Source organism: Pleurodeles waltl, chromosome 2_2, assembly GCF_031143425.1.
Source record: "Pleurodeles waltl isolate 20211129_DDA chromosome 2_2, aPleWal1.hap1.20221129, whole genome shotgun sequence".
Lineage (NCBI taxonomy): Eukaryota > Metazoa > Chordata > Amphibia > Caudata > Salamandridae > Pleurodeles > Pleurodeles waltl.
The window spans coordinates 804077553-804094563 of record NC_090439.1 but is presented as its reverse complement, the minus strand read 5'-3'; the positions used below and the strand labels follow the sequence as shown (position 1 = coordinate 804094563).

The following is a 17011-nucleotide window of genomic DNA, read 5'->3' as shown; positions in this document are numbered from 1 at the left end:
TACTCCACTCTATGCTCATCCATTCCACAACACTGCACTGCACTGTATAACACTCTAGCACACGCCACTCCACTCCTCTCTACAACCTGCATCTCCACTATATGACACAGCATTCCATTCTATGACACTCTCCTACACTGTATGACACTGTACCACTGTCTACTGTATGACACACCACTCTATTACACTCTACTGTACGACACTACACTGTATGATACTCTCCACCACTCCACCACTGCACTCCACAACACTGAACTGTACAACACATCAGTGAACTGTGCTACACTCTACACAACTAAATTGTACAACACTTTTCACTACTCTATGCCACTATTTGACTCTGTACTCAATGACACTCCACAACACTCCACGGCACTGCAGTTGACAACAATCCATTGGATGACACTTAACTGTACCTTACAGCACACCACTTCAATGTACAATATACCACTCAACTCTACAATACTTCACTTCAATATATGACCACCACGCCACTCAACTGTATAATACTTTACTCCACTATGCACAATGCCACTCCACGCTTTTGACTCTACAGCTCGATACTTCATGACACTAAACTATACAACACTGTCCTTCACTATACTTTATGACGGTGTACTCCAGTAAATGCACTCAACACTGCGATTTGAAACATGTTTTTAATAACAAATGTGATCCATTTACATTCAATAAAAAAGCCAAAGGTTAAGGATAAGTTATAGTTAGGAAATCTTTATTTATTCTTTCTATACAAACCCCCCTTAAATTATACAAACCTTAGAAATTCTAAACTTACAGTTATAACTTAAAATGTTAATTGGCGCACCATCTTCAATTTATTACACGTCGCGCACCTCCGTTCACAGACTTGCCATCTCACTCGGCACACTACATTAACTATAACTCGCCCCTTCTCCATGCATTCTTTATACCCTTGCATATTACATGACAGAGCATGTGAAATTATAGCATTGAAGAATGCATTTATGACATCTGAAATTACATAATTTCACAGAAAACACTGCATGATAGAGTGACAAGTTTTAGTTAAGTGTGCGATTTGCAAGTAAATTGAAGGTGGTACGAAAATTAGAAATGTAATTTACAACTATAAGTTTAGAATTACTAATGTTTGTATAATTTAAGTTGGCTTTGAATAGAAAGAATAAAGTTTTCTTAGCATAACTTATCCTAAACCTTTGTTTTTTTCATTACAAATATAGGCCATTTGCACTCCACCCACTTATGAGCTACGGGGTCTATTCTCACTCCATCATTAGATATAAAGGAAACTGTATGTGCAATCAAGAGAACCATCATTAGAAAGGCCGCTGGACCCGACGGGGCCCTGAGGGACCTATTCCATGATGATCTATAGAATTAGGCCACCTATTAGGCCTTGATCAGGGTGTGTGGTTAGTTGAGTTTTCTGGTCTGCACTGTCAATAAACACTGGGTGATTATTTACCTTGCTGCCCTGTTCATTTTGGAGTGTGCGCTGCTGGCTGCGGAGACTCTGGGATATATACATCTATCTCTCGCTCCCTCTGTCTCTCTCACTCTCTCTATCTATCTCTCTCTCTCTCTATATATATATATATATATATATATATATATATATATATATATATATATATATATACACATATACACTCCTCTCTGAGTGTACAACCTCTTCCACCAGCCTTCTAATGCTTGGTGACATTCATTATGTACATTCTATTCCTCAAAGTTGATAAATGCACTCTATATTGCCAAAATAGTGCTGATAGTTTGTATATATTATCCACATGTATCACCGCTCTAATTCCCCTGGCTTTACTGAAATCAGATACCTCCTACTTGCAAGCCCTGTTATTGGCTTCTGGTTCACTGCACCCCTCAAAACACTTCTAGAAAGTCCACCAAACATGCTTTAACATGCTGCTTTGTTAACATTTCAGCATGTAACCAGGTTTCCATTCTTTGATTGACCTCCCCCACCCTTCAGAGTGGGGTACCCTGAAAGGGGGTATAAAGAAGTGGTAAGCCACGGACCATTGGTACTTTCAAGCCCAGCCTAATATGCACCATCAGCTACAGCCACAGATCTTAATCAATCTCTACATGACTTGCCAGGGTTTAACCCCCCCCTTGATGCTCTGAACTCTTCATCCTAGTGAAGCCAAGCCTGCCCTACAACTATCATCTGAGCTGTCAGTCTGACACCTACCATTAAATGTACTAAGATAGGATCGCAAAAAGAGGTTGTGAATTGCACACCAAAGTTTTGAGAATCCTATGGGTTTTTGCAAACCAACCTATGTACTGATAGGTCACTTCACAAAATACAGAATCACAGTAGTTTGCAATTCGACCTACCTCATGAATAATAATGAGGAAGGTCACAAATTGCAACCTACTAATATTAACTACCATCAAAGAGATGGTAGTCTACTGGGGTCAACAGACCACTATGTCAGTCATTGCTTTTGCATAAAGGATTCTGTTTTTTTGTAAATGCAGCCCACTTTCCCTAAAGGAATATAGGATGGTGTAAAAATAATGTTTTTTAAAACTATTTTTTAAATGTAAGCACTGCCTAATCCAGAAATATGTTTTTTGACCATTCAAAAAAGAGAAGGGGCACATTTGGGACTACTTTCAATTTGCAAATGGGTTACTACTACCTTTGAGTAGTGAGTAGTCAGATTTCAGTCACAAAACATTCATACATGCCATAAAGAATCACTATTTGTAAGGGATGCCCTATAAACCCCCCCGTTCAAATAGCAATTCATAATGGTTTCCTAAATCCATTTAGTGACTCAGTAACATGTTACTGAATCAAAATGAATTTAGTACATTTAAAAAACACATTTTTGCCACAAACCCATCCATTGAATGAGTTGCATGGTTTGCAAACAGAAAATGTAATCATACATCTGGCCCTGGGTACTTGACCAGGGCTATGCTGCTTTCTGGATTCTTTTCACAAAATATACTGGTGTAAATAGTGAGTGCTTCTGGTCACAGGTCAATATTTGTAGGCACCATTAGTCATCTAGAAAGCTCTCTTCATCTCCTATTGATCCCCCCTTTCATTTTGTCTCCGTATGGAGAAACTTAAATATGCCCGCAAATTCACTCACCCATATTTTCTCTTCCATAGTTAGTATTAAGTGGCTGATTACGAGGATGGGGTAGAGAGGAACTCTAACCCCCAGTAGCCCTTGCAGAGGCTGAGCACTTTCCGAGTGCCCGGCAGTGCCATAAACTACTGCACTGCACCCACGGCATGGGACGCTACTTACGAGGAGGGGGTGGAGAGGGACTCCAACCCCCAAGCACCAAAGGGTTAGCACTACCCAGTCCACCAGGCACAAGGTGTCATCAAAGGGGGGAGAGTTAGCCCTTGTGTCTGACCACGGCCTCTCGATCGACCAGTTGAAAGATATGATTTATACTGCCCTAGATTTAAAATTGAAACCACTGGTTGAGCGCTTGGTACTAATGGAACTAGAACTTAAAAAGGTTGGAACTGTGAGGTGTGAGAACTTGTGAATTATCTTCCTCTGTGAAATTACCTGGATCTAAGAATTCAGAGCAGAGGGCAGTTATGGAGCCCCAGGCAGCTTGTCTGACCAGCACTGTCGATCGGCCCTCTGGGCATTCCCAACTGAGATTGGAGAGCAGGACTTTTAGTGCTAATAATGGGTCCACTAACTGGGTTCTGCAACGAGGGGTCCGGAAGTAGCTCCAGCAAGCCGTTTGGTGGACTCAGGGAATACAACCACTATGCCTGGAAAATCTGATGTCAGACCCCATATTCCACCAGAATGCACCCCATATATTATTGTTCTTGAGAAAGTTCCATATCTTCCTGTAGCAAAGCAGGAGCCGCACGCTTCACTTTTAAAAAAAGTTGCCTATTGGTTGCAGGAACATTCTGGCTGGACTTATGATCTTACTGGGGAAATCATTTCCACTTGCAGGGTCTATTGGGTAGGCCCTTCTCGAAAAATGTCACAGGGCGACTGTATTATTGTGAATTTTAAAGCACCTAGCCTTGTTCGAACCCTACTACATCTGCTCAGGCAATCTTGTCATGGTAAGGGGGGCATTAGAGCCCTTTCCCTAGGCTATTTTTACCTACCAGTAGTATTGGGTGCAGGCGCTGTTAAACAGCCTGCCCAGCAGAGTACTGTACAAGAACGGGGTGAAAGTAATGTTAACTTCCAAATTCTTACTCTCAAGCGATTTTCTGCTCTTGCTTCTTTAGACCAGTTGGATTGACTATGTCCTCTCAGGCCTCATCCAGGTAATAGAAGTAACCATTGATCTTTGGACTTGAACTTGACGTTCCCCCTGCATATGAGATTAGCTTGCTAGTAAATGTAGAGTGAATGAATGCCCCTTTTTCAGCAACGGCTACGTCTAAATTAGATTTTAATTTAATTTCATTGAATTTCATGGAATGTTGGATAATAAGGATTGGATCTCCTTTAATGGAAAGCAAGATGTCTGTTTGTTCCAAGAAACCTAGGCCGTAAATAAGGTTCTTGTCAGCGGATTTAATACTTATAGTGTAAAGACAACTCCTTCTAGGAGAACAGGGTGGCGATGAGGTGTCTTATGATCTTGGTAAATAATAATATTGCTTGTGTACAAGAACCACTCCTGATAGATTCGCCTAATCTAATGGGTATGAAGTTAAAGTTTCCTAGGGGCTTGTCATTAGTTTTATTGAATGTATATGCTTATTCTATATCAGCAAGGTGCGAGTCGCCAGTCCTAAGTATGTTACACAATCTAGTGGGGAGCTATAAACAGGATTCCAAGGTAATAGTGGCTGATATCAATACTTCATTTGAGCCTTGTAGCACACTCAGGCCCAGATTTATGATGGTCTAGCGCCATTCCAATGACACATTAGTGTCATTTTTATGATGATAATGTGGTGGTGGAAGGGCAAAAACTCTGCACCATATTTACAAAGTGGTGCAATGCTTGCATTGCGACACTTTGTAACCCCTTGCACCACATTATGCCTGCACAAGGCATGATTTATGCAAGGGGGGCTTTCTGGTGCTAGGGGGAGCATAACAACGGCACAAAGGAATCTATGAGATTCCTTTGTGCCATTTTTATCAGAAGTTTCTAACTCCTACTAGGAGCAGGCATTAAAAAGAGGCTCCCACTGGTTACAATGGGCCTCTGGGTTCTTTGCAGAATTAGTGTCATATTGTTTTACGCTAATCCTGCAAAGCACCAGACTAGTGTAAAAAAATATGACGCTAGCCCCCCTGACTGCCGCCATGGTAAATCCAGCACACACATGGTGCCATTTAGGGGGGCACTAAGGGGCGCAAGAAAAGTAGCGCTGCACTAGGGGGAGCACCACTTTTCATAAATCTGCCCCCAATCTGGTAACCGACCAAGAGGATGAGCACTGGGGTGTCCCATATGTGTCAGGCAACCCGCAGAGCCAATACAATAAGGCAGGCCTGCAAGCAGCCTCGTTGGTGGTTGCACATGGATTGCTCACCTGCAATGAAAGAACCTGTTCACATTCCAACAGAGCATTTGCATTAAAAAGAGGCTGGTAGAAGAGTGCAATTGATTATGTGTTGGTGAATGTCCGGTTGTGGCCGGACCTTAGTGACATGAAGGTGACTGTTACCGATCATAATGCCTTGGTTACTTCTTCAGGGGGGAAACAATTCTACAGGACAACCTGTTTGGATTTTGCAGCATTTCCGGAACCTATTGTGACTTACAACTGTCGTAGAGTTGAGTGGCCTAGAGTTGCAGCAGATGAGGAACAGCATGCAGAGATTTATCAACTCTTTGTTCGATTCATGTTGGAATTTGAAGGAACTTCTGTGGATCCTGACCTCATGTTAAGTACCCAAACAATATTCTTCGATAAAGTTAAAGCTGTTTTTTATAGGGACTGGCAGGGCAGACCTAGTTTGGTCGGGAAAGCCCCCGAATGGTTTACCCAGGATTGTAAGCGTGCTAAACTATTACTAAAGAAAGCAGTGAGGGAGTGTGAATGGGAAGATATCAAATGTGCCAGACATAAAAGGGCGCTTAAAGCGGCAAGGAAAAAATGAGATGAAGATAAATGGCAAGAATTGTTACAGTCTCTTAAAGTGAGAGATAATCGCACCTTCTGGTCACTAGTTGCAGCTGTGACTAGACGTCATGGTAATCTCAGGTGTTCTTACATCTACCAAGGTAGTGGGAGGATCATTTTGGCACTTTATACTCTGTGAGTAGTAATCATGAGAAATCCCTAGCAGGGGGTACAGGAGATGGATATTGGTAAAATTAGCTCGGTGCTTGGTGCACGTGCTTCACTTTCTTTTTGCTTGTAGTACACCCTTACTGCAATAGATAGCTTGAAACCCCTAAAAGCCCCTGGCCCGGATTGTGTCCCAGGGGAATTATATAAACTGGAACCCCGGTTATGGGCCTTGTGTATAAATACTTTGTCAAGTAAGATAGCCAGTGGGGTAAGATGCCTGACACCTCGAAAGGGGCTGAAATGATTCCAGTTTTTTTAAAAAGGGTTGCGAGTTGTCCTGCCAATTAACAGTCCATTAGCTTATTGTATAATCTCAACAAAAAACATTTTGAGACAAGTGCTTGACGAATTACTTGTGTGGGTAGCTAGTGAGGACTACTTTCGCCCCTCCAGGCGGGATTTTGGGCAAAGATTACTACTATTGATCAGGTACTTAGGTTTTCTGTCCTATATTGGAAGCAGGTTCTTTTGCGCCAGCAGAAGTTATATGTAGCTTTTGTTGATCTTTGAGTTGCTTTTGACCTGATTCTTCGTGACAATTTGTGGAGGGTATTGAGGAACATGGGCGTCCCTAGTAAACTTATGGATATCCTGGTTAGATTGCATCACAAGAACTATGCTCATGTACATTGGGGGGAACATGGGAATTGACGTCCAGAATTCCAATTGGCCGCAGAGTGTGCCAAGGTTGTGTGCTCATCCCCACACTCTTCTCCCTCTATATGAACGATGTAACTCAGATCCTCTGGCAGTGTTTTAATGATACACCCTCCAAGAATGGTGAAGAAGTCCCAGTTCTTCTCTTTGCAGATGGTTCTTTGTTAATCCCTAAATCACCAATGGGTCTTCAAATTCTGTTGACTACGTTTATGACATTTTGTGAAGAAAGAGGTCTAGAGATAAACTGCTCAAAAATAAAATATGTGGTTTTTGGCAATTGCTTCACTAGAACTAAGTGTGTCAAGGTGGGCAACGAAATTCTCGACAGGGTGTTTGGTTTCGACTACTTAGGAATTACCCTGTCGAACAAGTTCAAGTGGGATCCTCAAATCTTAAAGAGTTCCCTGTTTCTGCTGAACATGTCTAATTAAATTTTACGGTTTTCGTGACCGACCTCTACTCGATCAATCTCATCTGCCCTTGAGGCCTACTGTGCTAAGGCCCTGAATGCTGCTATTTACAGTGCTGAAATCTGGGGGTATACTAACACATATAGATTAGCAGTGTCCGAAAACATTTTATTAAAGCTCTAGTGGCTGTTCCAGCCAGTACACCGCTTATTCCTTGCGTTATGACCTAGGCATCAATGGGATGTCTGATCATGCTCAGCTGAAACCCCTTCTTTATTGGGTTCGCATCTGGTCTACTCCTGAATTCACTGCATACAGAGATTGCTTAAGTGATTTAATAAGCTTGGACAGTGCCCTAAAAGTACCCTGGCTGAGGTTTATATATGCCTGGTGTAAGAGACTGACTCTTGATGCACTCTGGGAGAACTCCGATCGAATCCGCATGGTGGATAAACAGGCTGTAAAGTTGGCATTTTGGGGCTACATCAACAACCCAGGGCCAACTTAGGTCACTTAACAGAAAAGTTTCTTGGGGTTAAATCATCGCCGATGTTTGAGTATTTTCTAGACACTTTAACTCCCACATTGGCCAAAAGCCTCTATTTGCAATTTAGATATGGCTGCCTCTCATTGAATACTTTTCACAGCATATGGCACGAAGGATGCATACCTGCCTCATGCCCTATTTGTGAATCTGCTCCTGAGACAGTGAATCAGATCATTGTTTGTCCAGGCTATTGAGGAATAAGGTTCTGTTCGCTTTGGCCAATTTGTCTATCTTTATGGGTTGGGGATTACCAAGTGGCGATGCTCCTATTCAGAACAAACACCGCAGAACCCATTGTGTACTCAGTGAGCTGCTTCCTTCTTAGTACCTGGTACAAGCAAGCTAAGTTTTTAGTCTTGAGTCAACACGATTAATTACACCCGAGGCATTCACCCGACCGTAAAGTGAGAAATATGTATTGAGAAACTGTCAGGTGAGAAGAGTCCCTATGAAGCGGGGATACTCTTAGACTTAACTGGTTCACCAGGAACTTCAGGTTTTTATCTGATTTTATCATAATTTATCAGTTGTCCTGATTGGTTAACTTAGCTGGGCCAGAATTTAGGCACGTGAGTGCTTTAGGAAGTGGCAAGGGTCACGTGATTACACATCAAAAACCCTGTTAATGTCGTTTTAGCTATACAGGTGAGATTAAATTGAAGATTAAAGTAAGGAATGAGTGTTTTTCTTAGGGAATCAAGTTGGTGTTTAATTATTTTATCATAATGTGTTTAGCCAGTGTTTTATCTTATTTTTTTATCTTCATTGGGTGATAAAAATATATTTACTCATTGGTCTTATTGAATTTTAATATTTTGAAAGACTATATTTATTGATTTTAACTGTTTTTATGTGCTTTTATGGACATATGTGCTGAAACAAAGATCACATTTAAGTGGCTGCCCAATGGAGCCACAATTCCTATGTAGGGCAGCTTCTTATCACTCGTGTGTACCAGCTCTTTGTCATGGTCGTATTCCTGCTACTCGTCCCCAAGCTTATGCTTCTCCTCATGCTTGCTTCCTTACCACTGCATTCTATCCTTTTCCCTTGCTTCTGAGTACTCTCATTCTTAACTCCCCCTCACCAATCATCATTGTCTCTTTCTTTATGTCCATCTGCACCCTACAGTGGCTGCACACAAGCCATCTTCCCTGCCTCAGCTTGACTTCTTTAAACAATTGTCCTATGACTAATGCACACCATCAGAAACTGGTTAAAATGGAATTTGCATCCAAAATTCCTCTGTTCAGCCAATCCCCTAACCTGCCCCTCAAGATCTCCCCCCTTTTCTGCCCATACCACTTCTGTCCTTTAACTCCCACCATTCCATGTCGTACTCATGTTCAGCATTAATCCCATGCTTGTCTGAGATACCAACTTCATCAGTATGTTCTTTTCTCTGGCTCTTCTGCTGTTTGTTGCCCAACCATGCAACAACTGTCTCTCATTTCTTAGGAGCAAAGCCCTTCCCCATTTTAGGCATTTGCTCATTGTTCTCCTCTCAGCTGTGCCCTGCTGCTGGTCCTGAAGCTCTCTCCTGGTCTTCGCAACTGACACCACTACTTTAGAGGCCTCTGTCCTGACTGTGTGTAAGGGATCATCCCCAATTCCAGAGCACTAGAGCTCCCCCCTCTCCAGGCTATCCTCCCTTGATCAGTCTAACACCAGTTCCTCATCCACTTTCATTGTGCAGCCCATTGACTGTCCTGTGGTCACTCTCACAGAGCTAAGCCTGCATCGCTGCCAGCCTCTAAGGTTTTTGCATGCCATCAGAGTCTACAACTATCTGATGCATTCAACAATCTGGGAATGTCCCTCTTTTATCGAGCTATTACCACCACCATGTTCTTTCATTCACACACAGAATACTTATATTCATGCCATCTGTGTGGGGTTCAGAGCACGACGCAGCAGTCGCATAGGTGTCATCTCATAAGTTTCACTCCTTGCTCTGCCTTCCATAATGACTCTCATCCCTAGAGGGTGGCAACCTCCACTCAGCGTGGGGGGCGTTAAGTCCTACTGAAACATCAGACAGCTTAAGCAAAAGAAAAATCACACCTTCAATATGAAGAGAAATATAAGAAAAAAGAAAAGGCACTTAACACATTAGCAGCGTCTTAGTGAATTAATGAAATGTGAGGTCACTTATGTAGGGAGAATTCACGCAGATTTAACTGAATGCTCACAGAAAGCTAAAGGTTCAGTAAAGAGCGCATCTGAATGAAGAAAGCGAAGCACCAGGCTTGGAAAAAGGAGTGGCTGAATGGAGAGACAATGATATTGGGTCCAAAGAAGAGTGTGGCTGAATGTAGAAAAGAGGGCACTGGGTTTAGTATGATGAAGTTAGTAGATGACTGTAGAAAGGGAGCTCGGAGTTCTTAGAGGGCTGAATGCAGAAAGTGCAGCATTAGGTTTACAAAAAAGTGAAACTGAATACAGAAAGAGGGACTCTGGGGTTAAAGAAGAATGTGGCTGAATGTAGACAGGCAGGCACTGGTTTGGGACAAGTGTAGCTGCATTCAGAAAGGTAGGCACTTGGTTTAGAGCACAGTGTGCATGAATACAGAAAGTGGGACACTAGATGTAGAGAGGATTGTGGCTTAGTGCAGAAAGGAGTCACAGGGTTTAAAGGACAGTGTGGCTGAATGCAGATAATGGGGAACTTGATTTAGAGATGAGAACAGTTAATGTCTGTGTGGTGTGAAAAGAAGCTGCCTTACTTCACCTACCTTCATAAAAATGGCTACAATGGCAACACCGTCTGGATTCTTGAGTGCTTCTGTAAAGCTACTGTATTTTGTATTCCAGTGAATCAGATGTATCTGCACAAAATTAAAAGGGGTCAGAGAGCATGACAACCTTATGTCCTCAAATTATAGCACAGCAAACAAATATGTGATCCCAGAAGTTAAACTATGATGTTCGTTTATTGTCTGTTTTTTATATAAAAAGGGGATCCTTAGAAATATCTGTCTTCTAGCAGACACAATGAGCACCCATAGATGTCAAGACATGTTTTTATACAACATAAAATGTCTACAAATAGCAGCTCACACTTTTATTCAGAGGTCCCCATGGTGTGTTATTGTTTCTGCAGTTTACAGGTCATAAGTGAGTGAATACAATCATACTGTTCCTAAAGGACAGTTACTAGACTCCTGATATGATAGCAGTTGTGGCTCCTCCGTATTAGCGGAGGAGCGTCGCCCCCCCCGCTCAAAGTCAGTCAGTGAAAAATAAAATTATAGTAAAGCAATTTGTATTATTATTTTATCACTGTCTGACTGAGCCATGGAACCTATGGTGGGGTGGGACTGTGCCATGGCATGGAGGAGGAGTGGTGGGCACTGTAAGTGTGCATGTTGGTTTCACGGGCCATCTTAGGACGGCCAAACAGACATGTGCACCAACATTTCTCCAACCCAGAGCTGGGTGGAGAAATGGCACAGGCTCCCTGTGTCCCTGAGCGAGTGTCAGGCCAGCCTACTCAGGTCAATCCCGGAGCTTCTTTCATGCTTTGTATAGCATGAGACCAGTGTCTGGATTTGGAGCCTGTACTTTGTTCCCCGAGTGACTGCCAGGAGGAGAGGAGCACTGAGGTGGCTGGCAGCGGGACGGGGGGGACGGATATGTTTTTCAAATTATTATTATTCCTCTAACACCTGCCCCCCACCCCTTTAAATTGGCGGCAGCCGCCACTGCATGATAGATATCCCTCAGTCCCCACTCTGGTCTGAAACGTCCATTAAATATATTCCACTTTATGGTCTTTCGAGATGAACATCAGAAGTAAAGCCGGACATTTATGCTAGAGCATTTTCAGAGATCAGGTGAAACTGGTACTCTTGACATGCACAGAACATAATATCCCACCTAACCTGTATTGCTTCTATTACAGATTTACTTTGGTGTAGTATAACAAAAACTGATTCTGGCAAATGAGACCATTAAAATGACATATTGTATTTACTACTTATTATTATTTTATTCATGTTTGATTACTCTTTCTTTTCTTTTTGCTCAAAAGGGAAGTTATGTTTAAGTGCAGTAGGTTCACACAACAACTTATTTTATATTTTTTTAAGAAACCTGCAAATATAATGTGTGGCCATGACCATTAGTAATACATTTCCTATGCATTGATCCTCAGATGAACCCGCTGGTCGACCGTAGTAGATTTTAATTAAAGCTTGGTCCTGAAGAAGGTGGATTCAGAATTATTTTGTCACATTGGTACAATGCATCAACTATTTTAATGTGTGATTCCAGCCTACAACGCCAGAACGGTTTAGAAGATGAAGATCCATCTCCGTTCTGCTCTCTGGTGTATGCTGGTTGTTGCTAGGCATGGTGAGAATGGTGGTAGAGTGAATGTATGAGATTGTGTTTTTAGGAGAGAGAGAGTGAATTGGTGAATGGGGGGAACCAATAGTGTATGTAGTAATGCTGTGACACATTGTATTGTTGATGTTTCAATGGAACATGCCTGAAATATTATATGCTCACAAAATTGGGAATTGGAGTACTCTAGTGATGTTTTGAGATAAAAAAGCATTAAATATGTATAAAACAATGATGGTGAAGTACTAATTAAATTTGCAATCTTAATGCTCTTGATTGCCAGAATCACTTTTTGTCATACCACAGCTAACAACAAATATGTCATAGAAGCAATACAGGTCAGATGGGATATTATGAATAGTGCATGTCTTCAGTTTACCTCTGATCCCAGGCTTCAAAATTAATAAGATAGGGAACCCCAGTTTCTTTGTGAAGCTGGTGCTATTGCAGTGCACCTTTGGGAGTTTCTCTCACATGTTGTGGCATGCTAGATTGTATTCGTCAGTGGAGAAATAACGCTAGAAAACCATACTCATTACCTTAGAATATCCTGTTGCATATAATCCATAGGGCCAACCAATCCTACCTAGGCAGTCACAACTAAACTAAAACACACATCATTCACAAAGTTTTTATGTACCACACTCTGCACTATCACCGTCATATCAACAAGATCATGCAGTGCTAGAAATCTTATCCACTGGCATCTCTTTTGGACTATTGAATGCAAAGGCATCTTTAATGCTACGCTGGTGTGTTAAAGAATCTTACATAACAATATATGAGGTTTCTGGTGAGTCAGTTGATATTGAGAAAGCCTAACCAACGCAGTAATTTGGCCAACTTTTTTAAATTTTATTCCTGCATCTCCTTTGGATGCCCCTCCAATGGGCAGCATATCTTCCTTGCAGTTCACCCTAACATTAAGAATATACTACATCTATTTACCATTATGGAGAATAATAATTCAAAAAATATCACAACTGAGAATATCACTACATTGAATAGGGTAAGTACAAAGGTACTTGTAAGAATTAGAGCAAGGGGTATAGTTATGTTTAGTATAAGGATTAAAGTCAGTGAAAGCGTTAGATTTAGGTAGGGACCAGTGGCGGCTCCTCCGCAATGGCAGAGGAGCGTAGCCCCCTCGCCAGCAGCAGAAGCTGCAAACCTTTTACAGTGAAAGGATAATAACCTATGTTTATTATCCTTTCGTTGTGAAAGGGTCGGGCCATAGGGGTGACGAGCAGTGAGGGGAGTGCACAGAGCACTCCCCTCAGTGTGCATCTACATTTGGCCGGCCATCTCGGGCCAGCCAAACACACATGCGCACAGGGCTCTCTCAAGCCCGGCACTGTGTTGCCGGGCTGGAGAGAGCAGGCTCAGGCTCCCAGTCTGCTAGGGAGCGCCCTGACTGAGTGCTCCCAACCAATCCTAACACTATATTTATATATTTTAATTTATTATTATACCCCCGCATCCTCCCACGCGCTGCCCTTCCCCCTTTAACTCTGGTGAGCCGTGACTGGTAGGAACTATGGTTAGGTATGGCAGCCACTGACAAGGAAAATGCTGAAAGGCCCCCACACTGAGGGAGGACAATCCCTGCATGTCGGGCCATATATTTTATGTTCAGTGAAACAAATGTGCACTTTGTGAGTTTATTTTTTCTATATAAAAAGGTTTCCCAAACTGACACTGTCACTATGAGTACCTTTACAGCAAAGAGATTTCTGCAATATAGGCGGAGCTCTCTAGATAGGGTAAATGGTCCTTCACCTGAGGGATCATCACCTCTAATCCACTGCCAGACTGGCAGATCTTTCGCCAGCATCTAAATGAGGCCCTAAATGTCTGAGTATGGGGTGAGGGTACATTTCAATCTATGCAACAACAAGAATTTGTGCAGTTATTAGAATTATGACTGATAATGAATACTTGTGACACCTGTAGTTTGGCTCTGAGATACTGCGTCAGGAAAAATCTGGTGAAATACATTGAGGAAAAATGCCCATAAAAAGTAAAACATGATGCACTGAATACAGAATCTCCAAATAATGAGTAATTCCCGGGAGCATACATGTATAATAGAAGTACTTCCCGCACCAAGTAAATACTTCACCATGGGCTAATGAGGCTTACCAGCTCAGGTAAATACCTTCCAGGTTGTGCGGAACGTGCCATGTTTAATGTGCCAGTTCAGCAAAGTATTTTATTTTTCAAAAACAAACTGCCAAAAAATAGAAACGACCCTGATGCTCTGGGAGCTTTCACTCAGCAAGCAGAAGTCACTTCTTTTGATCTGCATTCCAGACCTCTAGGCTTTCCCTGTCAGTCCGGAAAAGGAAAATTGCAGGACAGAATGACCAATTTAAATGGGGTGGATGCTTGTTATATTTTGTTCAATGGCCAAGTGGCAGACAGGCCATCAGACAAAGATTTGTACCGGTGGAGCCAGAGGAGGCTCCACCTTTGGATACCTGGTGCTGCTCCGACTCTACTTAGAGTAGAAGAACAGCAAGTTTGAAAGATGTAACAGCTTCCACCTTTTGGCTGGAAGTCCTGCATTGTCCAAATTCTAAATTTGCCCCATAGTGCCTGATTTTGAGTGTGTAGGTGTTTAATGCTATCAATATTGCATCTAATAAAATCAGACAAGGTGTTTGAAATGTATTGTTTGCGATAAGTAGTTTAGATCCCAACACATTACACTAAAATGCAGATTTCGGTGCTTATCGCTACATTCAGCTGTGAAACAGGTATAAAAGAGGTGAAGCCTTTGCTGAGCCAGTATTAAAGTGCGTTAAAATGACAAAATATCAGCATAATGCTGCCACACAATATGCTGTATTATTGTTTAAAACTGAATAATTTCCTATTCAATAAACACCTACCTCGCCTGAGTACCTCATTCCATCCACCACATGTTCGGATCCTTGTTCATCACAAGAGCCCCAGTGAAATTGACATTGCCGCAACCTGTAGACTCCTTTGAGTGGGCCTCCCTTGATCACTGCATGTCAAACAACATAAATAGTATATCCATTAATTTCTAAATATACCTTTTGAGTACTTTACAGGGTATCATGAGAGATCCATATGGAATGCTTATTTGTGCAATTACCAGTGCAAGTAGTTTCTTTCTAGACCCCAAAAATGACTGGAACCAGCCACTCTTGTTAGAGGACTATATTTCGCTACAGCCAGACGTAAATCAATTTAATCACAATTAATGTAATTTACAGTATGGACCAGAATATAAACCCCAATGGGGCTATTGGTGAAGAAAAAAATATATGCAATAGTTCAGGTAATTTCACACTTTAGCAGCTGTTTACACAAAGGGTATGGAAGCTAACAGATATTCGAGAGTGATCAAGAGCGTGGTGGGATGACGCAAGGCTTACCCTGCTAGGAGAAGCTTCAGGAAGAAGAACATTTTAAGTTTGTGGTGTTAAGGGATATTGACTGAGAGTATTTTGAATAACACCATGTGCCACAATCTTTCCCAGAAATTCTACGGGGCTAACCCATAGTCGACATTATAAAGAGCAGGTTATACCTAGCATGTTTTGAGCTTTGTTATCGATGTAATGAACTTTATAATACAGCATTTGATTATCTGTGCTAAAGCATTTTGTAAGATATTCTATTAACCATCATCCATGCTCAGTGTTCCTTAAGCATTAAAACAATGACAACCATTAAAAGCCTAATGTGCATCATATTATAACATTTTCCATTCCTTCTATTTTCTTGGCTGAAACATACTATCCACTGTACAGTGATATTTAGGTCCTATCACCTTTTGATTAGTTATTCCCACATCATGATATAGAAGCTTGGCAATGCCAATAGGTATGGTCGAAATACGTTGCACTTTAGTCTCTCATCGCATGCCACTCACCCAGCACTCATATGGACAGGGTCTTAACTCTGGGGTACTGGGGAAAAAGATCAAGAACCAAGAAACAGCATCTGCCTGATATGGCATAATGAAACATGAGCGCGACCAAATATGCTTGAGAAGAAGAACGAAACATGTTAGAAGGCACGAAGGGCTAAAGCCGAGATCTGAGATACTAAAGACAAGTGCCAGCAAGTGCTTTGTGTCCCAATCAATGTGTTTTAAACACCTGTTTTTTTCACTGGTAGCCTCTGGAGGAAGTCCAAGTGGATTTTAGTAGGCTAAAGAGAATTAAGTAACAGGTATGTCAATGGCATTTTGCACATTATGAAGCCGGCATATAAGATGTTTACATAAGCAAAGCAAGATTGCAGTTCTGTAATCGAAACAGAATGAGATAGCTGTCTGGAGCACCATCCTTGCCCCTTCAACTCAGAGGCAACAGCTGCTGTTATCCTTGCCTTGTAATACAAGCCCTACACCCTATATCAAAATTTCAACCATCCTACATCCTAACTCTAGTCATCCAACAAAACCTTAACACTAATCATATTTCATTTCTTTGTCTTTATTGGCTTTGCTATATGTGATTTTCGGGAAAGATATTTTCTATGGAGATAAGGGGAGGGTGGCTGACCCCACATCAGTACACACACTTTGGGTTATCATTCCCAGATGAAGTTACTTTGGAGCATGCGCTGCTTTATTGCAATTGGAAAATAATCCTTTTCACCATTGCAGCCCTGTTGAAGTCACGTTTTACAGTGACTGTGGCAAAACACGTATTGCTTGGGCTGGAATATGAGTGTTTGAAGCAATCAATAAGGAAGAACCAAAAATGTCATCAA

The 17011-nt window shown here is 41.8% G+C and overlaps 1 protein-coding gene across 1 annotated transcript in view; it reads right to left on the bottom strand.

Moving 5' to 3' along the window:
* CA3 (carbonic anhydrase 3) overlaps positions 1-17011 on the bottom strand; it is a 219717-nt gene that overhangs the window by 93347 nt on the left and 109359 nt on the right. Inside the window, exons 3-4 of the mRNA XM_069220431.1 lie at positions 15151-15269; positions 10645-10737 (exon numbers count right to left, since the gene is read on the bottom strand). Of these exons, the coding sequence (XP_069076532.1) occupies positions 10645-10737; positions 15151-15269 (212 nt within the window). The remainder of the gene's footprint in view (positions 1-10644; positions 10738-15150; positions 15270-17011) is intronic.